General features: G+C 33.3%; 1 protein-coding gene across 1 annotated transcript in view; it reads right to left on the bottom strand.

Annotated features, from left to right (window-relative positions):
- Nucleotides 1-518: 518 nt before the first annotated feature.
- The window catches only part of 5-HT2B (5-hydroxytryptamine receptor 2B), a 68570-nt gene continuing 44546 nt past the window's right edge, over nt 519-24542 (bottom strand). The window contains exons 2-5 of the mRNA XM_072539546.1: nt 20403-20613; nt 10060-10354; nt 1577-2046; nt 519-1162 (exon numbers count right to left, since the gene is read on the bottom strand). Of these exons, the coding sequence (XP_072395647.1) occupies nt 603-1162; nt 1577-2046; nt 10060-10354; nt 20403-20613 (1536 nt within the window). The 3' untranslated portion in view covers nt 519-602. The remainder of the gene's footprint in view (nt 1163-1576; nt 2047-10059; nt 10355-20402; nt 20614-24542) is intronic.

The following is a 24542-nucleotide window of genomic DNA, read 5'->3' as shown; positions in this document are numbered from 1 at the left end:
TAAAAATATTTTGGATGCACTAATAAAAATTTCACAATCCATTTGCCCTAATGATTCATTAAGATATGTGCTGTGAGATATGCCCCGTCTCCCAAAATTCCGATAATTTTTAACATAACTAATCGACAAATAAAGAGCTACTTCAATATTTTTATGTGTTTCACCCGGTACCCAAGTCTTTTATAATTTTTAAACGTAGTTTGTTCCCCTTTAAGATTTTATAACTGCTGACCACCCTCTTTTTATGCTTTTCGCCAAAGTGTCAAGCACATCTTGCCTGATTTGCATCCAAAGTTGGGGCAGTAAGTAACTACTGAAGAGGTTCGTTCAGAAAAAGAAAGTCTTGACCGATGGCATCGTAAAAGTTTAAAATATTGTTAATTACCTTTAGTATGATAGTTTAAATTTTGAAGAAAAATTAAAAATTTTTTTTAAGATACGGAAATATAATGGTAGCTATTAAACATAAAAATCATTTAGTTAGGTTTGGAATTATCGGAATCGGCAAACTGATCATGTAAATGATTGATATGACACAGTAGTCTCGTGACTTACAAATTGACCGCGCTAGTCGTCATTCTGTTCTTCTTGACCTTTATTTGTCACCTGTGCGGTCTCCATTTAGTCTTTCGATACCGACATAATAAAACCTTCTTAAAAGCCTGTCTGAATATTTTATTAAATATTGTGTAAAATATGGGATTGACCATCGAACTGGCATATCCCAACCATGTTACCAGTTGCACTATCCAGTTCTCCATGTTTTTGTCACAAAGCGGACAAAAGATGGGTACTAAGTTTAAGATAAAAAATGGCGCCCATAAAATAACAAACGTAAAAAAAACCACTCCAAGAACTTTGGTTGCCTTTTGCTCCAAACGGATGATCCGACCGTGGCGGGAAGAATTCCTTGAAATGACACTGGAATTTCTACTATGATGGGGCCGTACACCTCGTGCCATTGTGGTACTACTATTATTGTAGTTATACCGTTGCAGTAGACATGGAGATGAAGGGTTCTTCTTATTTGCCAAGCTACTGTTTGACGGCTGTGCGCTTTGACGAAGTGTAGCAGATCGCCTTAGTAAGAGTGGTGTTCGTTGGGGAATATGTGCCGGTGACACTGAGAGCAGGGATGTCTTGGTTGATCCAAAACTGGAACCTATATTATAAGTAAAAATTAAAGAAAGTTAACCATTTGTTACAAAGTACAATTAAAAAAAAAATTTTGTTGTACATTATTTCTTTAACAATAAGTACGTCCAGTCAACATTTGGCGTCATCGTTTGACTTACCTACACATTGATCAAAGAGAATGAAATATACACACCCATATAGAAAACAACAAACCACGTGGTACCGTTACTATCAATGCTAACACCGTGGTAAATATTTATACCGCGGTATATATATTTGCCACTTTCAAATGCTTCGGTAGTTGCCACATGACTGATCGTATGTATCGTGCATAGAAAATATATGTATATTTAACCTAAATGCAAGGTGGTAAATATATATACCATCGACCGTTAAAGGGTTAAGACATACTTAATTTATATACATTTATAATTCTTACCTCTTCGATGGCTTCGGTGTTCCCAAGTTACCATAATACTGTTTGTGGTGTCTCCGGTTTTTAACAAAGATTTCTTAATCGGGGATACTGTTAGGAACTGTTCATTGCATTCGTTTAAATTCCTAGAGATTGTCTGCTTTAACGGGTCATGCGAAATCTTTAACTCGGGAGTCGTGGGAAGAGACAACTTTTCGGGCTGATCCTTAAAATAAGGACCCAAAAAAGGAGAAGCTAGAGAATATTTGCTTTCGTTTCTTTCATCCTTAATATCTTTCTTTATTTCGTCTAAGTCTGGATTTTCATGATAACTAGATCTTCGTTTCTTCCATTTTGGCGATAAATACTCTTCTTTATTGTCGCCTATATGAAACGTTGACGCCCGTCTTCTTTTAAACTGACAGGAGCCATATTCGGAACTCAATAAGGATGAATGGGAGTTTGTTAAACTTTCGTCACTTTTGTTAGGTGGGCTACAAAATATTAAAAGTTGTTAAATATTTAAAGTATAATACAATAAATTGCAAAAATGGAAAAATATTAGTTAATAGATGGAGGATATAATAATAATAGAAAAAGAAAGAGTGGGGAGACATAGAGTAATTTAAGAGAAGATAAAACATACCGCCTCTATAGACTTAAAAAAGGCGTAAAATTACCAACACCAAAATTATGGCAAGCTATACATGAACTTAAAGATAAGGAGCTTTGGAGCTTATAGTTAATATTATCAAAGAAATATATAGAAAAAGCAAAGCATATTATTATCCTTCTTTGAAACAAAACTGGTTTTAAATATGTAATGGATTCGATCGTTACTAGATGGAAGTTCATTTTATCAAGCAATAAAACACTCAAAACTTTTGTTTTTAACACTTGCAAACATTTTTATTATAATTAATTATCACTCTTTGTCAACCATTTTCCATCCACTCCTGAATGTAGGTCTCTCCCAATTGCTTCCATCTTTCTTTATCTTGCGCCAATCTAATCCACTGTTTGCCTGCCACTGCTCTTATGTCATCTACCTATCTTTTTTGAGGTCTTCCCGTGCTTCTTGTTGTCGTCCTTGGTCTCCATTCTACAATCCTCCGTGACCACCCATTGTCATTATATCGGGCTACGTGACCTGCCCAGCGTTATTTCATTTTTGTAATTTCTTCCACAATATCCCTAATATTCGTTCTACGTCTGATCTCGGTGTTTCTAATCTTGTCTTTCAGTGATATTCTAAGCATGATTCGTTCCATTGCTCTTTGCTTTGTTTCTAATTATTTAGCAGATTTTTTGGTAATGGCTACTGTCTCCAAGCCGTAGGTACAAACTGGTAGTATGCATGTGTTATACACCTTTTTTTTAAGTTTACAGGAATGGAGGTGTTTTTCAAGATATATACTAGTTTGGCGAAAGCCTCCCATGCCAGTTGTGTTCTTCTTTTAATTTCAACAATTTCAACAATTTTCATAATTTTCAACATTTTCTATGGTATGATTTTGTATTGTTATATTTGTCTGGTCTCGGCTCAGTATTTTTGTTTTACTGTAGTTCATTTTTAAGCCTACCGCTCCTGAAATTGCATTTAATTGTTGTAACATATCATTTAGTTCTTGGATATTATCGGCTATTAAAACTATGTCATCTGCAAATCTTAAGTGGTTTAAGTATGATCCGTCGACGTTGATACCCTTGTTGTTCCATTCTAGTTTCTTAAAAATGTCTTCTAGAGCAAGGGTAAATAGTTTGGGAGAGATGATGTCTCCTTGTGTTACTCCCCGTTGTAGTCTTATGGGATTAGTTTTTGTGCTTTCGTCCAGCCTTATCTGCATGGTGGCATTTTCATATATTTTTTTAATTATGTTAGTATATCTTGAATCTATACGTGCATTTTCTAGAGATTCAAGCAGTGCCAATTATCACTACAGGTTGATTATCACTACTGTTTCGGCAGAATGCCTCCTTTCTTAAGTGGTTTTCTCACTTGTATAAAGAAATATACATATTAACTTTTATTGCCCATATATCTAGTGCAGTGGCGTGCAAAATTTTTCCATAAGGTATGCACTTTTAATTTTTCTGGTATTCCGTAATAATCTTTGTTTGTAAATACATTCTAACAGTTTGAATATTAATGCTCTGGTGATCAAAGCGAATTGTTGTGCTCTTTTGTTCATCTTATTAGGTTAAATATACTCCCATCCCAAATCTATTGACCCATGTCCCAAAGCTCACCGTTGTGTATTTCAAAACACCTCAGCGCCGGTTTGCAAGATGAACTTACTTGCACCTGGATTTTTTCTTCTCTTTCCATCTCCCACTTATCATCCAGACAAGTTACGTTACAGTATATAGTAGTAATTGTATTAACATGTGTCTAGCAAAAGAGGAAATTAGACACTGTATGGAGCAAGAAAAAAACTAATTAAAAGTCTGCGCAACCAGACGATTCAATCCTGATGTCAGATAAATAAATAAACTACAGTCAATAACACATGCACTATGAAACGTTCAAACATCTAAAGGTGTGCTCCAGTAGCCTATTTCTTATGTATCAGTTATAATAGAAGCAATACTCTAATTAGAAAAAATACTCGTTAAAGGTGGTGGCAAACACAAATGTATAAAAGTAGGAAGAACTATGTTGGCAATCACTTATTTTTTGAATTTAAAATTTTAGTCGATCAGTGGAATATATAAAAATTTCACGAGGATGTCGCCTTCCGACTTTAAATTTTTGATTACATTACTGGGTCTAAAAATAGGTCGAAAAGATAGAAAATACATATTATGACAACACATATGACCTTTATCGACTTAGAGAAAGCATACGATAGCGTGCCCAGGAAACAACTATGGGAAGCGAAGCAATGAGAAGAATGCGCGTTAGAGAGAAATGGGTGAATATAACACAAAGACTGTATAAAGAAACACAAGTGCAAATAAAGTTAGGTAATGAAATAACAAAAAGAATCACCGCAACAAAAGGCCTCAAACAGGGATGTGGTCTCTCACCTACACTTTTTAACATATATATAGATCAGGCTTTGAAAAGATGGTATAGAAAATGCGGAACAATGGGCATACCAGTACAAGAGAATATATTACATTCACTACTTTTCGCAGATGATCAAGTCATTTTTGCACAAGACAGGGAGGATATGGAATATATGATAAGGAAATTAAAGGAAGAATATGAACTTTGGGGACTCAAGATAAATATGTGCAAGACCGAATACTTATGTATTGGATATAGGTTGCAGATTTGAACTTAAGTTTAGAAGAAGAGACTATTAAGAGTTGTAAGGCTTTTAAGTATTTAGGGTTAATGATTAGCCGAGATGGTACTTGTATGAAAGATATAAAAATGAAAATAGCACGGGGAAAACAAGCCACAAGAGCACTTCATGGAGTGATATGGAACAACACTCCAACCAAAGAAAACAAAAAGAGGATCTTTCAAAGCATAGTGATGAATATTACCCTATATGGAGCGGAAGTATGGCCAATGACAACAACAATACGAAATAAAATAAGAACAGTTGAACTGGACTTTATGAGAAGATGTCTACAAATCACAAGAGCGGATAGAATAAGAATGGAGGAAATATGGAACAGAATGGAAGTAAAATGCTCAATTACAAAAAAGTTGGAAAACAAAGCCCTGCAGTGGTACGGGCATGTACAAAGAATGCCAGAGCATAGGTGGCCGAAAAGAATATTAAACTGGGACCCGCCGGGAAGAAGACGGAGAGAAAGACCTGCTACAAGATGGAAAACATACGTCGGAAATGCTATGATAGATAGAGACCTCAGAGAAGGTGACTGGGAGAATAGAGTGCTGTGGAGGACGAAAACGGCGAACTCATAATGGGAAAAGCCGAAGAAGAAGAAGATAGAAAATGGAGAAAACCTCTCTCTGTTCAAGAAAGATTGGCTGTCACGATCCGTTTTTAGGCGACTGGAGATTCTTTTACTAGTTTACAATATCTTTTTAAAATCTCGAAACAATCTATAAGTGTAATAATTCCGGAAGTATGTAGAGCTATATTCCAAGGATTGAAAAAAAAACATTCAGATAGTTATACGTCTCATTTATTCTTATTCAAATTTTATTTATAATTATGTTCAGCACTGATTTAATTCAAGTGCAAACTGGGCATATCTATAAAGAATATGGTTGGGGAAATTGTATTGGAATCATTGGCTTGGGACTATTTTCTTCCGCCCATTCCATTTTGATACACTTAATTTTGAAATACCTTCAAAATAACAGACTGAAATGGCTGAAAATTCGACAGAAGATTCACAAATGGGAATAAGCCACAATTAAAGCTTAAAGTAAGTTTATTGAAGTTTCAATTTCCACTTCGGAATTCGTTCTCAAAATACAAACATTAGTAAATTAAACAAATTTTGTTTTTTGGTTACTTGGTGAAAAATTCTTCGAATAATTTAATTTTATCTGACTCATTTATATTAACAATTCAGACATACATTATACATTTTAAAGTAGACGACTAAAAAATGATATTGCCAATATTGTTGAGTTGCGTTCCTAGGACGACTTTACTTGTAAGATAGTTCATTCGATTACATGAAATCAACTTTAAATTTCGTAAGACAATCACATGCCATGATGACAGTAAAATTCTCCTGTTACTGATTCCATAGTATATTATGAGGGTTAAACCAAAAAAAACCTCATAATACTATCCCGACATGGTAGGTATTTGGTCGTACTTTTAGTTTACTTTCATTAAACACCAAATTCTGATTTTATATATTTGTTATTTAAAAAACATAAATGATGTATCCTCGATATATTACTGACTTACTAATACTTGTATTTTTCTTTTAATAACTTTCTCTTTTAATATGGGTAACCAGATCCTACTGGAATCTGGTTATTATCTGCCGAGGACTTTGCGACTCAATTTAGCATAATTAGAGCCGCTCCTTTGATTTTTCTCTTTTTACCATCCGTTTCTTTTAGGACTATACTTGAATCATTCCATTGAACCCTATGTTCATTATCCCATGCGTGTTTATGAACTGTATATATCTATATAACGTATATGTGATATGTATGTAACTATATCCAATGAATTGTCAGAGTCAGATAAAATTAAATTATTAGAAGAATTTTTCACCAAGTAACAAAAAAAAACAAAATTTGTTTAATTTACTAATGTTTGTATTTTGAGAATGATTCCCGAAATGGAAATTGAAACGTCAATAAACTTACTTTAACCTCTAATTGTGACTTATTCCCATTTAAATAATAATTAATTTAAAATGCCACAAGAAAATAGCTTCAGAACAATATTAAAAAATCTTATTTGTTAAAATTTAAAAAAAAATGCAACGACTTGTGCACAGATTCACATATTCAGGTGAATACTGAAATGCTCCATATTTTGTTACCGCTAAAATTACCAGTATCCTATTTATAGAACAGTAAAATAAAACTAATGACGATTCAACAGTTTATATTTGCCATATTCAATCATGAACATAGTTGATAATAAACATTTGTCAACAAGAATAATAAAGTAAACGATAAAAATGGCTGATATATAAAACTATTAAGAAACGTGTATATTTAAATGGAGTCAGCAAATTTGTCCAATGTTTATAATTTTGTACTGAAATACTATTGAAAATATAATATAACAAAATTATAATTCAGTTTATTGAAGCCTAAAATATCCGCAAAGTTTCGGGCCAATGCTTTTTAAATGCATTCATTTTTTTTTCTAATCCTAAGAAAACTAATAAGTATTTTTAGGACCGAAAGTCCATGAAAACTTCTATAATGTTTATTTTAGTAAGTTACAGGGGTGAAAAAGAAGAGAAAGTTAAGTGTGATTTATAATTTTAAATATCTCATTTAAAAGAAACTTTTTGTGTATTCTAAGGGACTTTTGGCCCTCGGTAATAATGTAATCTTTCATTCTGCGTTTAAATTTTTCAAAAATATTTATCAGTTTTCGCAGGATTCGAAAAAAATGAATGCATTTAAAAAGCATTGGCCCCAAATTTTGCGCCTCCGCTCTTAAGGCTGTTTTATCGGTGCATCAAAACCTAGGGACAGTGTTTTCTCTGTTATTTACTGACAAAATGTCCCGAAATTTGGACACGTTATTCGAAATTATGTTGCCTTTAAACTGATGGTTTTACTTTTTTTATTTTTTTGAAACTTCTGTTGAAAAATTGGAATATACTGTTTAACGTTCTATTATAACCAAACTTTTTACGCCCATCACTCGAAAGAGTTTTTTTTTCTGTAATCGTTGATTTTTGTTTCACCTTTCTGTGTCCAGTAATAATCGAGAAAAGCGTGTTCCAAATTTAAAGAAAATTGCTAAAAAATACTGAAATCTAATAGTGAAACGTGTTACTCATCATTGGGCTTAGTTTCATCGTTATCGCCTTCGTGACGTCAAATCTCATGAACGTACGGTCAGTTAGTTCGTGTTAAAACTAATTTGAATGGAGAATAATGTATTTGTTGTCATTAAACTACCCGTCGGCCGGCGGCACTGAGTAAAGATGGTCTCGCGTAAGCAGTGTGGAAAAGTAAGTGATACGCCCATTTCAAATCGCAGTTGGCTTGAACTGCTAAAACAGCCTTAACACTATATTTCTATAACACTAAAAAACTGAAAGTGGAAGTACCCATCCCACAAATTAGTCATATTCCAATTATTGGTGCTGAATCACCGTTTTCGGTAGCAGTGATATAGCCTTGATACAGCGACGAATACGACAATTTATAGGCAGTACTCTAGAAGATCCGCCTTCTTTACACTTTTATAAATACCACATTAACTAATAGGTACTATTTTATACAGTGGGTGGATTAACAAAATGAATCTTTAGTACCGCCTAAATTACCGGAATTAATTAACTTGGAGATAATTCATTTTGTAAAATTGATCTTTTCAGCTATAAATGTGAAATCTACGTTAAAAAATGATATTTAATTTTAATTTAATTATAATTATTAGCGTTGCTAATGAAGAGCTATTTATAAATGGTTGTAGTTTTGCATTGATCTAGTTTTTTGTTAATATACACTATCAAAAATATTCGATATTAAGTAATGATTTTATGCCTACTCGATTTATCTACATGAGATTACAAAAAAAATACAAACATGAGCTTGCGGGCATTCACGTTCCGACTTGCGGTCCCACATAGTAGGACTACTAGTTCGATATTCGTCTCCACGCACGCTCCGACTTGCTATCCATCTAGAGGTCCAACTTCAGTTCTAGTTTGTTTTCACGAAGTGAAAATGGGTAAACACTATTTGCCAGCAGAAAATGGCAGCATTGTGCTTGTTATCATGTGAACTATTGTGACACGAAATTGCTTAATGTCACTGATGGGGATGATTACAAAAACTACCTCAGAATAGACAACTTCACTTTTTCGCTGGGAAAAATTGGTCTACTCATTTCCAAAAAAGATACCGTGATGTCTGAATGTGAATAACGCCTCGTAGCAATTTTACGCTTTCTGGTCACTGGAAGGTCATTTGAGGATCTAAAGTTCAGCTGTAAAATATCTCCACAACTATTGGAAAACGTGATACCAGAAATTTGCAAGGCTATAATAATTTTTCGTGCAATTGAAAGTTATTTTTTATTATTTATTTGGGATCTTTGCTCAGCGATGTCGGACGGAGGAAATATCAGTTACAAAGTGATCTTGTAGTAAATTCACTATTTTGATTGGGCATAAGCCACAATATGAGTTAGAAATTAAATGTATTTGACGTTTGCACTTCCACTTCGAAAATCGTTATCAAAATATTCAGAAATTGTCAAATTTCTGAATATTTTGATAACGAACAAAAAAAAAAGTCGAAACGTCAAATAAACTTTATTTCTAACTAATATTCAGACTTATTTCCTATTAAAATAGTAAATTTGCGTAAGATGCCACAAGAAAATAACAATATAAAGAAACAATTTTTAATAAAATCCACCCAGTCGGGCTATGTTAAATAGACAAAACGTTTTCGGAATAAATATTCCATCATCAGTGTCAGGTTAATACATGAATGTAGCCAGTAAATATGGGGGTAAAAACCCTTTAAAAATTACTAATTGAAATTTAGTTTACATTATTTCTTGTATAAAATTAAGATGGTAAAGTTACCGTTGGATTGGTAACATGGCGACATATGACTCTACATTAAGTTGCAAGTCCTGAGACGGTATGTCTACGAGGACTTTATGAAAGCAACTCGTACCGCTAGTTGTCCAACTAATCCAACCAGCTCACTCACGGTCCAATTTCAAATCCAACTGCGGAAGTTGGACCACTAGTCGGACTAAAAATCGGAACGTTAATGGCCTGTTTTACATTTTATGATACAGGTTTTTTTTAGGACAAAACAAAAGATATAGTTGATATATACTCAAATTTGTTACTAAAATATACTACAATTTGTCAAAATAATTAGACACTATACTTACTCATATCTTAGAGGACTTGGTGAGAATATTGAGGTGCTCTTTTCGGGAGTACTTTTAATACTATTCGATGCCGCTTCTAGGCCTCTTGATAATTTTAACATTTCTGTACCAAATGCACCTAGAGCACTCATTGTGCATGGTTTTGGTTCTGAATCCTGAATCCACAGTTCATGAGTATCAAGTGTAGTAAGCTCAGTATCCGTAGATGCTACTGAGTGATGGACATGCTGCGGGGTACCAGATTTGCTGTCTAATTTTGGAGAATTAAGAAACCGACGCCAATTATATTTACGATCTAAAAATAAAATTATTAAAAAATTCAAATCTATCATTATTTATTATTAACATTTTATCAATCACTCTAATAAAATTGCAGCTTTGATACGTATACATAAATGAGGACTAAATGCAGAGGTCGGGTTTATTTTTAGACGGGTTTTAAGTCAATCCTGGTTCAGTGACATACCCAGGATTTTATTTCAGGATTATTTCCACGATAAGGTAAACCCCGGGAAGTGTGATTGTGGGGCAACTGTGACTACTATATAAAATTTTCTACAATGTAGGGATGCCAGCGGCATCTTGTGAATAGAAACTAAAGTTCTTGAAACAGCGATCTATGCAAATACGCAGTTTGTAAAAAACAAGTAATTTGATATTTGACCGTTGGCGTATATCATGGTACAATGAATTCATTGTACCATGGGCGTATTTTAGTACGAATTAACTTGTTGATGTTCGCACGATGTAAGTGAATCGTGGATGTTAGTGTGCAGACTTTGTTTACAAATTTTGTGAGAAGCGAGTATTAGGTGGTAAGTAAATATTTTATGGTATGCAGGATTGTTTAACAACTATATTTTATATTACGTTGTATGTATTAAAAAATTGCCAATTTTAATTTTTAACTGAATTATGACTTAGGTCACACTTACCTCGTTTATATTGCCTACTGGGGTAAATGTGACCTCGTGTACTGGAGCAACTGTAGAGGTAGAGGTGCAGGGGTAGAAGTCGTTACATTCTAAGAAGTTTTGGATAAACTTACAGAAGAAAATATTGAAGAAAATAAAAGAAATAGAAAAACAAACAAAAGAAGAAGAACGCAGAAAGAAAAAAGAAGCAAAAATTCAAAAACCGAAGAGGATTAAGAAACGAGAAGAAACTTTCAGTAGTCAACTAATTGAGAAAGAAGTGCCAACAGTTAGAGAGTTGGAAGTGTCAACAGTTGGAAGACCCAAATCGTGCTGGGTATTTGGGTTGTTGTAGACTACACATCTAAAAAACATATCAAACATTTTATTGGAAGAATTGGTAACAAGATTAAAAATGAATAGAAAATTTGCTTTTTAAGATGTAAAAAGAGTAGTAACACCTTTTTTTGGCCTGATGTAGAAGACACGGATATGATAGTTGAAGACGATATCGTAAAAACTTTATCAGAACCCGTTAAAGACAGAAGAGATCATTTTATTTTTGACGTAAATTTTGCCGGTTTGAAACTTTAAATCTTAAAAATTTTGTAACTTGCTTAAAAATAAAGTAATTAAAATTTTTCAAACACTAAAAAATTCATTTGTTCTTGCAATTTTAAATTGTTTTTACTTGCCCCAAAAATAACACACTTTAGCTATTGTAAGCTAAAGTCCATTGTCACACTTACCCCAAATTGACGGGAAAGTGTAAACCATGGATACTTAAAAATAATTTAACATAATTTCCACATCTGATGTTACGAACGTGCCCAAATTTAAGTATATGTAGTAAAGTAAATATACCAACAAACATACATTTGGGAAATGTACCGATAGAAAGGGTTGATCAATACAAATACATAGGAATCTGGATTTCAGACAATAATGATCAAATAAATAAAATAAGAGTCAGGATAGAAATAGCAAGAAATGCGTTTGTAAAAATGAAAACACTTCTCTGCAACAAAGACTTTAGATTAGAACTGAGAGTAAGACCACTGATATGATACGTGTTTTCGTATATACGATACTTTGAAATGTGGTGTTACAGGAGGATGCTTAGAATAGTATCGACACAGAAGAAAACTAACACGGAAGTATTGCGAGAAATGGGCAAAGAATAAGAAATAATAAACACAATAAAAATAAGAAAGTTACAATATCTGGGACACGTAATGAGGGGACAGCGATATGAACTGCTAATGCTGATAATACAGGGAAAGATAAGAGGAGGAAGGAGTATAGGAAGAAGGAAAGTGTCATGGTTGAAGAATTTAAGGGACTGGTTTAAATGCAGTTCTATAGAACTCTTCAGATCAGCAGTAGATAGAGTAAAGATAGTAATGATGATATCCAACCTTTGATCGCGAGACGGCACTTAAAGAAGAAGTAAAGTCCGTACGCATTCTAAGAAAAAAATATCATGACTTAAAACATCTCCTAAATCATGCAAAATATGTCATAAAAATTATCTAACTGAAAACTAGTTCACACTTTGACGGGTTTACCTTAATAATAATTATTTTTATAAATTTTTAACAAGAATACATATTCTTTTTATCAAATTTTTGTGAGTAAGGAGTAGTTTGTCATTAACAAAAAAATTTGCGCACAAAAATGTTGACAATACAATTGTCCTGATAAAGTATTTTTGTAAGTATTATTAATAAATATATAGGTATCTGAGAAACAGTATTTGATTAACAGTATCTGTAAAAAAACGAATTGACTTTTAACTAAAAAAATACAATAAATAAAAATTTATAAATTATGTTTCTCATTACATTAACACTAGAAAGTCGGAGGGGCCACTTTGGCCCCTGTTGCGATTTGAGTTATTGTAGTTCTTTTATTTGACAAAATAATAATTTCATATTTTATGATTTTTAATATTTTGACACAAAGTCTTATTTAACGCAAAAAAATATTGTTTACTAAATTTATTAAATGGATTTTCTAACAAACCTACCATAGATGTCTGAAGGGGCCAAACTGGCCCTGTATTAATTATTATTATTTTCTCGGAAATTTGACGATTTCTTTTAACTGTCTGTCGTATAGATAAAATTATGTTTATGTACGTTTATTCCTAGAAGGTATTTTGTTACATACTGGTTGTTCCTTGAAAGTATTTTGTTTATTGAGCGGTTTATTAGGTTCTGCTGACTCTCGTTTCTAGAATATTGAAACATTCGTTCAATTGTGAAAATTCAAGACGACTGTAAAGATGTCTCGTCGTGGACTATCAGAGCTTGAACTTCATGAAGAAATACGAAAAATACAAGAAGATGTTTCGGGAGGTGAATCTGAATTTGCAGAAAATAATGAGTCAGACGATGAACAATACGTACCACCACAAAATAATGATTCAAGTGACTCTGATGCTTCAGAGCAGTTAGAAAGTTTTATTGTACAAGACTCACCAATTTATGTAAACACTGCTTCTACAACTCAACAGCACGAGTCAGCTAATTTTATCGTGAATCCAAGTGCATCTAAGTCAAGTCACAAGAGAAAAAGAGGTCAACAAGGAAAAACTATTTCAATCGGAGACACCGAACAATCGAAAGACGGACCAACGTGGAAAGTTATTGATTCTGGATCAGTACCTAGTAAGATTATGATTTTTAGTATCTTCATATTCATTGAATGTTTGCTCATTACAGGACGCCGCGCCCAGCACAACATTTATGGAGAGGAATCAGGTCCTACGTCGTATGCAAAAAGAAACGTGAGGAACAATTGTGTGGTAAGTGCTTGGCATCTAATAATCAACGACAGCATGTTACGTCATATAAAAGAATGCACTATTGCAGAAGCACATCGATGTTTGAAAAATGACACATGGACTATAACTTTGAAAGAACTGGAGGCTGCCCTTGCTATTATGTACGCAAGAGGAGTCTACGGCGCCAAAAATTTCCCAACCAACAGCTTGTGGTCAACAGTATGGGCTCCTCGATTTTCTAGGCAAACTATGCTACGAGACAGATTCAAGGATATTATAAAATATCTCAGATTTGACATAAAGCAAACGAGATCTGAACGATTGAAAACCGACAAATTTTCTCTCGCCTCTGCGATTTGGAATGGATTTATAGAAAATAGTGATGCATGTTACAAACTGGGAATAAACCTTACTGTGGACGAACAACTACTGCCTTCTAAAGCCAGGTGCCCGTTTACACAGTACATATCAAATAAGCCAGATAAGTTTGGCATAAAATTTTGGCTTTTGACATGAGTAGAATCAAACTATATTGTAAATGGTTACCCTTATACTGGCACTGATCATCTACGCAAGAAAGATACAAGTGTTGGTGAACATGTTGTTTTGCGGTTAATGGAAAATCAACTGGGAAGGGGCAAACATGTTACGACAGATAACTACTTTACATCGTTAAAATTGACCAAGGCATTGCAAAAAAAATCAACCAGTCTTGTGGGTAGTTTGAATCGCAACAGAAAGGAAGTTCCTCTAAGCGTAAAGAGTAAAAATGGAGAATTATATGTTACCCATATATTCCAGAACGACGAAAAGATAACACTTACTGCATACCAAGGAAAGAGTCACAAAAATGTGCTTTTGTTGAGCTCATTACATCAATCAGTGGATGTTGCTGTCGCTGGAAAAAAACTTCCTCAAACAGTAAGTTTTTATAATAAAACAAAATACGGGGTTGATGTAGTGGACCAAATGGCGCGTCTTTATACTACAAAAGTTGCTTTAAGACGATAGCCAATGCACGTGTTTTATAACATTCTTGACTTAGGAGCAATAAATGCATGGATTATTTATAATTATAAAGAAGTTACTGGAAGTAAAATCAGTCATCGTAAGTTTATTCTTCAGCTGTGTAAAGAATTACGGGCTCCATACCTTGCCTCCCGAAATCTGGTACTATACCCAGCACCACCGGATTTACCAACCACCAGCACTGTTACTAGCCAAAAAAGAAAAAAATGTCAGTTAAAAATGTTTTGTAAAGGTAATCATACTTCCAATGAGTGCCACGGCTGTAACAAGGCAATGTGTGGCAAATGCCAAAAACTGCAAACTGTATGATGTTCCAAATGTTTAAAATGAAACTAAAAAATGAAATCAAATTCTATCGTCAAGAGTTTATATAATTTCTTAAAACTGTTTATTTTTATTTTTTGTTTATTCCCAAATAAATAGTTAATTCTAAACTTGGTTTTTATTGATTTGGGAACTTGGGACCAAAATGATCCCTTTGGGCTTTCTAGGTAGGTATGCTAAGCCCGACTTTCTAGTGTTAATATATTATTTTTAAATGGTATTAGTTGAAATGTTGGGATGCCAACAATAATAGGATGTTATAATAATATAAATATAACTAAAACTATACAAGTATATAAGCATAACTTGCATATAAATATTGACTGAAATGCAAAATTATTCTAAGTTTTAAGTAAAGAAGTCAACATTTTTTACCTTTAATTACAAAACTCCAAGACCTCCAAAACTGTATCAGTCTTCAAAGCTATTATTCTTTTACACCATATTAAATAATCTCCTATCTGTTTCCCCAGAGAGAAGTTTTCTACTTAATAACAAAGAACATTTTTTATCTTCAAAATATATGGAAATAGCTTTGTTATTAGTAAGCTTTATCAGGAGATGCAATACCAGGAAGGGGTATTTGAAATACCTCCAAAATGTCTTCATTGTTGATAAATAGTGCTTCGATCCTCCTAGGTGAAAAATCCTCTTCTATAAATGTGTCTATCGATGAATTTTGTAATTGATTTCTGGAAAGTCTTAAGAAAGAGTTCTGTACGTATATTTAAAATTAAACACCGTTTTCACAGGATGGGTCTTTGCTGACTGACCAACATCAATCTGTTGTTTAGTGAAATATCCATTTTTTTGGGGATTTGAGTGGATGTTATCCCTCCATCGCATTCTGGAACGCCCAGTTGGCCTTTTTCCCGTAGAAATTTCCTGCCAAACCAGTTTTACAATTTTTTTATTACTAAGTAAATGTACGTGTCATGTCCATTTTAGTTTCTGACATTTAATCTCTTGGACACTATTATTATCAATATTGTTTTATTTCTATGCTTGTTTCCATTTTATATTGGTCTGTCGATAAATCGTGATGAATGTCCAAATTTTTTTCTAAGTATTGCTCTTTCAAAACGCCTGAATTTTTCTGAATTAGCTACATGATCATGCATCTCTTTGAATGTTTCGTTTTTATTTCGAACCTTTTTTGTAAAACGATATTGTAACTCTTACTAATATGTGGCGATTAATAGTACTGAACTGTTTTATTACAGTAACGTGCTTAATTTTTTTCCGTAATAAAATAATTATATCGTTCCTTCTTCCTCCTTCTGGACTGTCCCATATTTATCTTCTGTGCTTTTTCTTTTTATTGATTCCGTTGCTTCTTTCTTTTTCTGGATGTTCCACCTCCATCTTCTAGGCTGTTATCTTTTCTTATTATTAAAGAAATTGTTTCTTTGCTATAGAGCGTTTCACGTTAAGAAAATAACATTGCGGAGATAGGGCCATGTATTTCTTATGGACGAAAGAAGCGCAGCGATGCCACGATGAACACAAGCACGATTCAGGGTTGTATAATTTGTATTTTCGTTTTCACAGACATGAATTAAATTAATGTTTTTTAACGTAATTGACCAAAAGTGCCCATTCGAAACAAGAGATGAAATGTAGGGAAAATGATTTTAATTAAATAAATAGTTGATGGATTCGACCGTTGTTTTTAATATATATTAAAAACAACAAGAGCCAACATAAAAAACACTTACACAGTGGTGTGTACAAACTTAAAGGTGGCGACTGCCCAAAAACTTACATTGGTTAAACAGGTAGCAACTTTAATAAACGAATAGCAGAACATAAAAGGGCTTTCAATAATAGAAAAACAGATTCTACATACGCACTTTACCTTCTAGATCATAATCATTCTTTTAATGACGAATTTAAAATTCTACACATTCAAAATAAAGGCCTTAAGCTATCTTTGTTAGAATCTATGGAAATCAACAAATTAAAAAACACAGATATAATTCTGAATGACCAGCTTGAGACAAACAGTTCTCCCCTCCTCAACCTATTTCATTAGAGACTATAAAGTGTAAACCCATGCCAAAAACAGATCACTTGAGAAAGGCAATCAGCCGAAACAGCTGTAGTGATAAGAATTTAAAATAAATTTTGTGGAAGTTTCGAAAACAAAGTTTTCAGTGTTTTATTGTTACATAAATAAATAGTACCTATTGACAAAAGATAATTTTATTTTATCTTATTTTAATTATAGTAACGACAGTTTATTTGTTTTTCGGTAAGAATATCATATACCATGAATCATAGATATCAGTAGAAAATATTGCTTAGTTAAATCATGCACTTTGCCGGCTATTAAAGATTTAAAAGCAAATAAACGGACCGCTTGGAATGTATATATCTGATTACTAATTGCAACTTAAAATAATACGGTGTGCGTATGTCAGCGATTTTATGTCGTTCTCTGAGATTACATAATGATAATAAGATTTTGTGCTTTGTGGTTCTTCAGTTGTTATTCTGACTTTTCAGTTAAATGTTAATTGAAAATGGAAATTCGAAAAATATATCGAGAATCTAGTAAACCGCATGCTTGAGAGTTTTGGCAACACTGATCTCCATATTCCTAATGTTATTTTCTTAATGTGGAACGCTGTATAGAGATATTATTCTAGCGTTTCTTTTTCACAGTTTCCAAAATTTTGAAATGTTGATCCTTACGGGTGTTTTTGATTCACATTTAGGCGTTAGAATCACATAATATTGTTAAGAAGAAAACATGGTTGTTATTAATTGAAGTTATGTTAAGTAATACACAGTTCAGAACAAATATTTGGCAGGTCTTGTCACGATTTTACCTGTTGGTTATACCAGAACTCTAAAGCCGATGCAAGTTCGATTCAATTGTTTTCTTAATAATTATTAAGCACGATTATATTAAGATGGCTGGTTACAAGATATAAAATATTTTGTTCATCAGTAATCGTCGTGTTCTAACTACACTGCGCGTCACGAAAAAGAGGCCACCTAGAATTTTGTAAGAATTTTTCAATAACTTTAAGTTTGTACAATTTATTCTATTGTAACTAAATTCCCACAATGCAGAAACACTTTTAGCGTCTTTTAGGCACCGAAAAATGGTGCCGACTGGTCAATTAAGAGTAATAAGTTTGGAGAATTGATATCAGTTTTACGACTTCGGATAATTCGGAGCACACTAGTTCGCTCCCAAGGTCAAAAAACCCTCTTAATTATACATACTAGTTCGCTCCGAAAACCATAACCTAGTTCGCTTCCGTGGTCAAGCGGATTAAGTATTTATCTAATAAGTTCTAGGAAAATTAACACCAGGAAAATAGGTAGTGCGCCTTTTGTATTTTATATTAGAAATTATATCAAATATTGGTAGTTAGATATTTATATAAGTACAGTGATAAGCGTGCTTATAACCGGCAAAATAACGCAAACGATGGAAAATATATTAAGTTGTAAGATATATGAGATGAAACTAGTAGAGATGAGAAATTTGGCGATTGAAACCTATAAATTTACATTCTATTCACTGTTTCCCACCTTTAGACGTATCAGAGGAGCATGTCAACTAAAACTGTCACCGTTAAAGCGGTAGTTTCCAAACTCTTACGTCTAAAGGTGGAAAACCATACATGAAATGTAAATTTATAGGTTCTATCGCTAAATTTCCCATCTCCACTGGGTTCATTTCTATTTATCTCACAACTTAATATGTTTTCCATCTTTTGCGTTATTTTGCCGGATATTAGCGCGCTTATTACTGTTATGTATTTTGAAAAATGTTAGTGATTGATTTAGAAATTATATTAGAAATTTTGAAATGTTTTAAAAATTACTGAAATAATTTTTGTGCCTATTCTAAAATATAGGTATACTAAGAAAGCAATATAAGTGTAAAAACTAACATAATATGGGATATTCACTACCATTACAAAATTAAACAAATATAAATTAAAACGAGGCATTTATTTCGCTAGAAATCTAAATGAAATACATTGACACAATCGACATCAAATACACTCAGGGACAGTACAGAGGTGCTATATTTGCAATTTATTGCCAAAGTTTAATAATAGTGAAGAGGGCGGTATCACTCTAATATCCTTTGCGGTATACTTCGCCCAGGTCTATGGATGTACCTAATAAATACAAATCTTTTCCTCTTTTAACAATAGGTGCGAAAGGTGTCCCGACCCTCCTTTACAATTAGGTAATTAATGTAGTAGACATTATAAAATTATTTCAATTTGAATATTTCTTACCTGGTAATTATTCTATGAAATATTTCCATTGTATTTACTAAAACTCAACTTGATCTCATTTATTTTATATTCATAAAAGGGACTCACGATTCGATTTCGCTTAGCCGTATACTCACGACTTGAATCAGAGTCAATTTTTTTAAACAGTTAAAATTTATAATATTTAAAATAAAGTATTTTCATACTTTCAATATTTAAACATTTAAAAAATAAATATTAGTTAGCACAGAGTAACATTTCAGAATGTTTTCAATTAGGGTAGTTGAGAAAAAAATTACTAGGCTAGTAAAAATCTAGCAGAGCACTGTAGTATATCATAAATATTTTTTTGAATTCTACTAGCTTACCGTAAACCGTAAACAAGAAAATCGCCTCAACTAAGGGTGGTTTGGTGGTGAAAAATTATTAGGGTGGTAATAAATTAGCGAAAAAAGGGTGAAAAAATATGCCACAGGCAAAAAGTTCTTTTTTTCGAATTCTGCTAGATTGAACCTTCAGCCAGCAGAATCACTCCCCTTCATTCTGGTTTGGTGGTGAAAAAATATTAGGGTTGTAATAAATTAATGAAAAAATATTACGTAGTTTAAATTGGATTGCGCTCATTTGTCCCCGCTAGCTTAAGGGTCCTGTTAAGGTACTCCCGCACACAAGACGTGTTCTCATTCTAAAATCGCATCTACTCGACAACCCCTACTATAATGACATCTACACAACTGTCTGATTCTAAAGCACGAACATGTTTTAACCTTTTTCGACAGTGTTGCAAGACTTATAAGCGTTGCCGGACTTATGCCGATTTTTCGAGAGCATTGCCTAACTTATGCCGACCCCCGTATAACGAAGAAGGAAATAATATATAGCTTTTTATTTTTTAAGAATTCTTATATTATGGACCAAAAGTAAGTCATTTATATATAAGTGGATAATAGTGGATGCTGATTTTAAAAATACTGCAAAATTTTTTTTAGTAGTAAAATACTCTTAATATAATATGGATAGTAAATAAATCTTTCTTACCCATTGACGATGGAGTTCCACCTGGTCCCATACTAGCTGACCAATCGTGTGTAGCTAAATTTTGTTTTTGGTTTGCCAATAGTCTAACTGTTAATGCATAGGTCATTAACATTACTAGTAATGGTATATAAAAGCAAATAATCGACCCAATAAATTTATATAGAGGATCAGGTATTTGGCAAGTTCCATCAATGATTAAGGAATCTTGATTCTAAAAATAAAATAAAAAAGATATTATGTATTATATAAATATTGTTATTTACATATGAAATAAGTATAAGAAAGTTTATTAGTTTTTCGCCAAAAGGCAATTATTAATATTATTGTCCAGTTAATTATGTAGTAATGTTATTAGGTCCAGTGGATCCAGACTCCAGTTTTTTGCCTGTATTTTAAAATTGAATTATTATAATATCATAAAGTCCTATTAGGTCAGGATATTTAGGACCTTTCTTGCGATATGGTATATTCCCTTACCCTGGAGGAGGACTAGGGTCGTATTTATTCCTAAACCGGATTTTACCCCTGCTAAATCGTTCTGACCAATCAATCTCTCATCCTTTCTTTTAAAGGCTCTAGAGAGACTCGTAGATCGATTCATACGTGATGGATCACTTAGGGACAGCCTGTTGCATGCACGTCAATACGCCTACTAGGCCGGTAACTCTTATGAGACGGCCCTGCATCACCTTGTCTACAGGGTGGAGCGGGTGCTAGATCGGAAGCAATACAGCCTGGATATCTTTATGCATATTGAGGGCGCCTTTAGTTGCGCTACTTTTGAGTCCTTATTTGATGCTGTAGAAAGGCGTGGTGTTGGCTGCAGCTTGGTCGTGTGGATCCGAGCCCTGCTTTCTCAGGGACAGTTGGCTTTCTTTTTGAAAAATTTGGCAAACAGTTTAGTAACTTCACATTTACAGAAAAGATCAACAATAAAAAGTTTACCGACTAAACTGTAAACTCTTTTAAAGCCTTATAAACCTGAACAAGAAAAAACTCATAAAGGGGATGGAGCAGCAAATAGTTCAGACAGAAGTAACAGAAAACACTGTGACCCAGTTACAAAGAAACAATGCAAGACTGAATAATATTGTGAAAAGTATAGCAAATTTTTATGTTTGAGTTCCATGCTAACAAATTGTGCGGGAATGTTTTAATAAATATTAATAAGATATGGATTAAATCTGTAAATAAATACATATCTATGTTATCACTTTTTGTTTTTTTTTCTCCATATATGGAGCATTTATAATCTATTTAGATATTCACACACTTAAATATATATTATTTATGTTATAAATATTTTAAAAAATTAGCTAGTAATTAAATATTTAATTATAGGTCCATTGGAACTACCCCGGATAACGGCATTCGGGCAGGTCACACGCCGAATGAAGAGTTATTATATTTTAATTTTTAGCACAATTTTCTGACGTTCTACATTTTTTGCTCTTTGAATACAGTTATTATTTTTTTTCTTATATTGAAGTATGTCATTCTTTCTTCTGAATTTACCATTAGTGATTCAAACCACAAATGGATCGGTCGATATACGTAATAGTAATATTGACCACTAGTCCGTATTTCCTTGATTGTAACAATTAATTTAAGTAGTTGTCGGTGTTACTGTGTATACTTAAAGTTATAAAGGTATAATTTTGAAGTTTCTGCTTTGAATACAATCTACATACAAAGTAGTAATGGCTTTTTTAATTATGAACGGAAACAATAAAACAAATTCTCGAGGGACTTTTTTAGAATTTGCATAATTTTAAGACACTGATATTTCCGTCAAAGTAATATATTGTTTTTGGCAGAAATTATTCTATCCAATCAATAAATTCATGCACCATTTACCTAATAACAAGCCAGTCAAAATATCGTAATAGGTTCCTTCTTGGGAATGATTTGTTACTCCAACATAAAGAAGTCAAAAATCGACACATAAACTAAGTTTTGATCATAATTATTTGATTTTTGAAAACGCAATTAAAAAAATATTAAAGCAATATAAAACAAGTTTAAGCCCTTTTTGTAACATATACACCGGGCCTTTTCGTTACCTTAATCTTGAATACAAAGGTCATTCAAACTTAAACCTTACTTTCTTGTGTGTTGTCTGTTTTAAAGTATTTTTAAAATATCTGAAGTACTTATATATAAAAGTGGTGATAAAAAAAACTAAATTTATTTGAATTGTTTCTTTTTTTGAATTTACATTATTCGCGTATGGGCACTGGGAAGTATTATTCCCACCACACTAATAAAATAGGGGAGGGTAAAAAAAATTTTTGACACTATGAATCCTTAGTTATATAACTGTTAACCAGTCAAAGAAAATTGCCTACTTTACGTCAAACCAACTCCAGTAGAAAGAATGAATTACTACAACTGCCTCGGCATAATGTTAAATGAAGAATCAAAAACCAGGAGATAAGAGCAAGCATCGGAAAAGCTAGATTACAAATTTTTTGTTCGTCGGCCATCACTTGATCCTTGCTACGACGGTGGTAAAAAGGTCGAGCATGGTGCCCAACTGCTCCATGAGACCCTGTATTATTAGGTTTAACTTTTGTATGTCAGTTAGTTTTGCAGTAATTTGGTTCAGTGGTTGATTAATATTTGCGGCTTGAATATATGTAACACCTGGCACTATGTCATTTTAGGATATTCTTATTACACTTTGTTTAGACTTCTTCTTTCTGACCTTTTTCTTCTTCTTCTTCTTTTTATGTAGACATGACTCTGTCTGTTTTTTAATGTGCTTAATATTCTCCATTAAGTTGTCGTTCTATCGTTTTCGTGGTCTTCTTACTGATCGTCTTCCTATTATGGAACCGTCTCTTGCCTTCTTTACTACTCTATTTGATGTAATTCGGCTTATACCATCATTTTATTCTACTCTTCTATTTTTTACCCAATCCTTGATGTTCTCCACCTTGCATCTACGTCGTACTTCTAGCTTTGTCCGATACTGTTTTACTATCAATTTTTCTAAGTATTGTTCTGAAGCTATTTTCTTGTGGCATGTTAAAGTAATTACTGTTTTAATGGGAGTAAGCCACAATTAAAGGTAGTACGTTTATCGACGTTTCAATTTCCACTTCGGAAATCGTTCTCGAAATACAAACATTTAATTGTTGTTGTTGTTTAATTTACTAATGTTTGTGTTTTGAGAACGATTTCCGAAGTGGAAATTGAAACGTCAATAAACGTACTTTAACATTTAATTGTGGCTTATTCCCATTTAAATAGTAATTAATTTTTCTAAGTTTTTTTATCTCTGCTGTTTCTAACATCCTTTTTATCCTCTCTGTATCAGGTCGTGTTTCTGCAGCGTATGTCTTTATTGGTCTGATGACTGTTTTGTAAATTCTGCCTTTCATTTTTTTTCGCGATATAGTGTATGTTTTTTAAGTAAGTACCGCTTTGCGATTCCCCCGCCGCTGCGCTACGGTCGGCGTTCCGCGCATGAGCGGTGGTTACCTACATCTCTTGTCTACGCACTGACGCCATTACAGTCTGATTCTCCATTGTACTTGTTTACTCCAGTGTTTAAGATGCCTCCAACAATCGTGAGTCACGCTGATTGTGAAGTACGGGCTGTTATACGATTTCTTAGTGCTAAAGGCGTAAAACCGATCGATATTCATCGTGAGATCGTTGAAGTTTACTGACAAAACATTATGAGTGATGGGATGGTAAGGAAATGGGTTTAAATGAGCATTTAAAGATGGCCGCACAAATGTGCATGATGAAGAAGAACGAAGTGGGCGTCCTTCGGTCGTTAATGAAAATTTGGTGCAGAAAGTGGACGAAAAGGTGAGAGAAAACAGACGCTTTACAATTTCATCATTGTTCGACTGCTTTCCTCAGTATTCTCGTAGTATTTTGTATCGCATTGTTACCGAGAACTTAAATTACCGGAAATTGTGTTCACGTTGGGTTCCAAAACTGTTGACGGATTTGCACAAAACCCAACGTTTAGGCAGTGCATTGACTTTCTTTGAGCGGTACCACAGTGAAGGTGAAGATTTTTTAGACCAAATTGTTACTGGTGACGAAACGTGGGTGGCCTACGTCACATAAGAATCGAAACAACAATTCATGGAATGGCGACATTCATCATCACCCAAAGAG

This window comes from Diabrotica undecimpunctata, chromosome 7 (genome assembly GCF_040954645.1).
Source record: "Diabrotica undecimpunctata isolate CICGRU chromosome 7, icDiaUnde3, whole genome shotgun sequence".
NCBI classification, from domain to species: Eukaryota; Metazoa; Arthropoda; class Insecta; order Coleoptera; family Chrysomelidae; genus Diabrotica; species Diabrotica undecimpunctata.
This window is presented reverse-complemented; position numbering and strand designations above follow the sequence as displayed.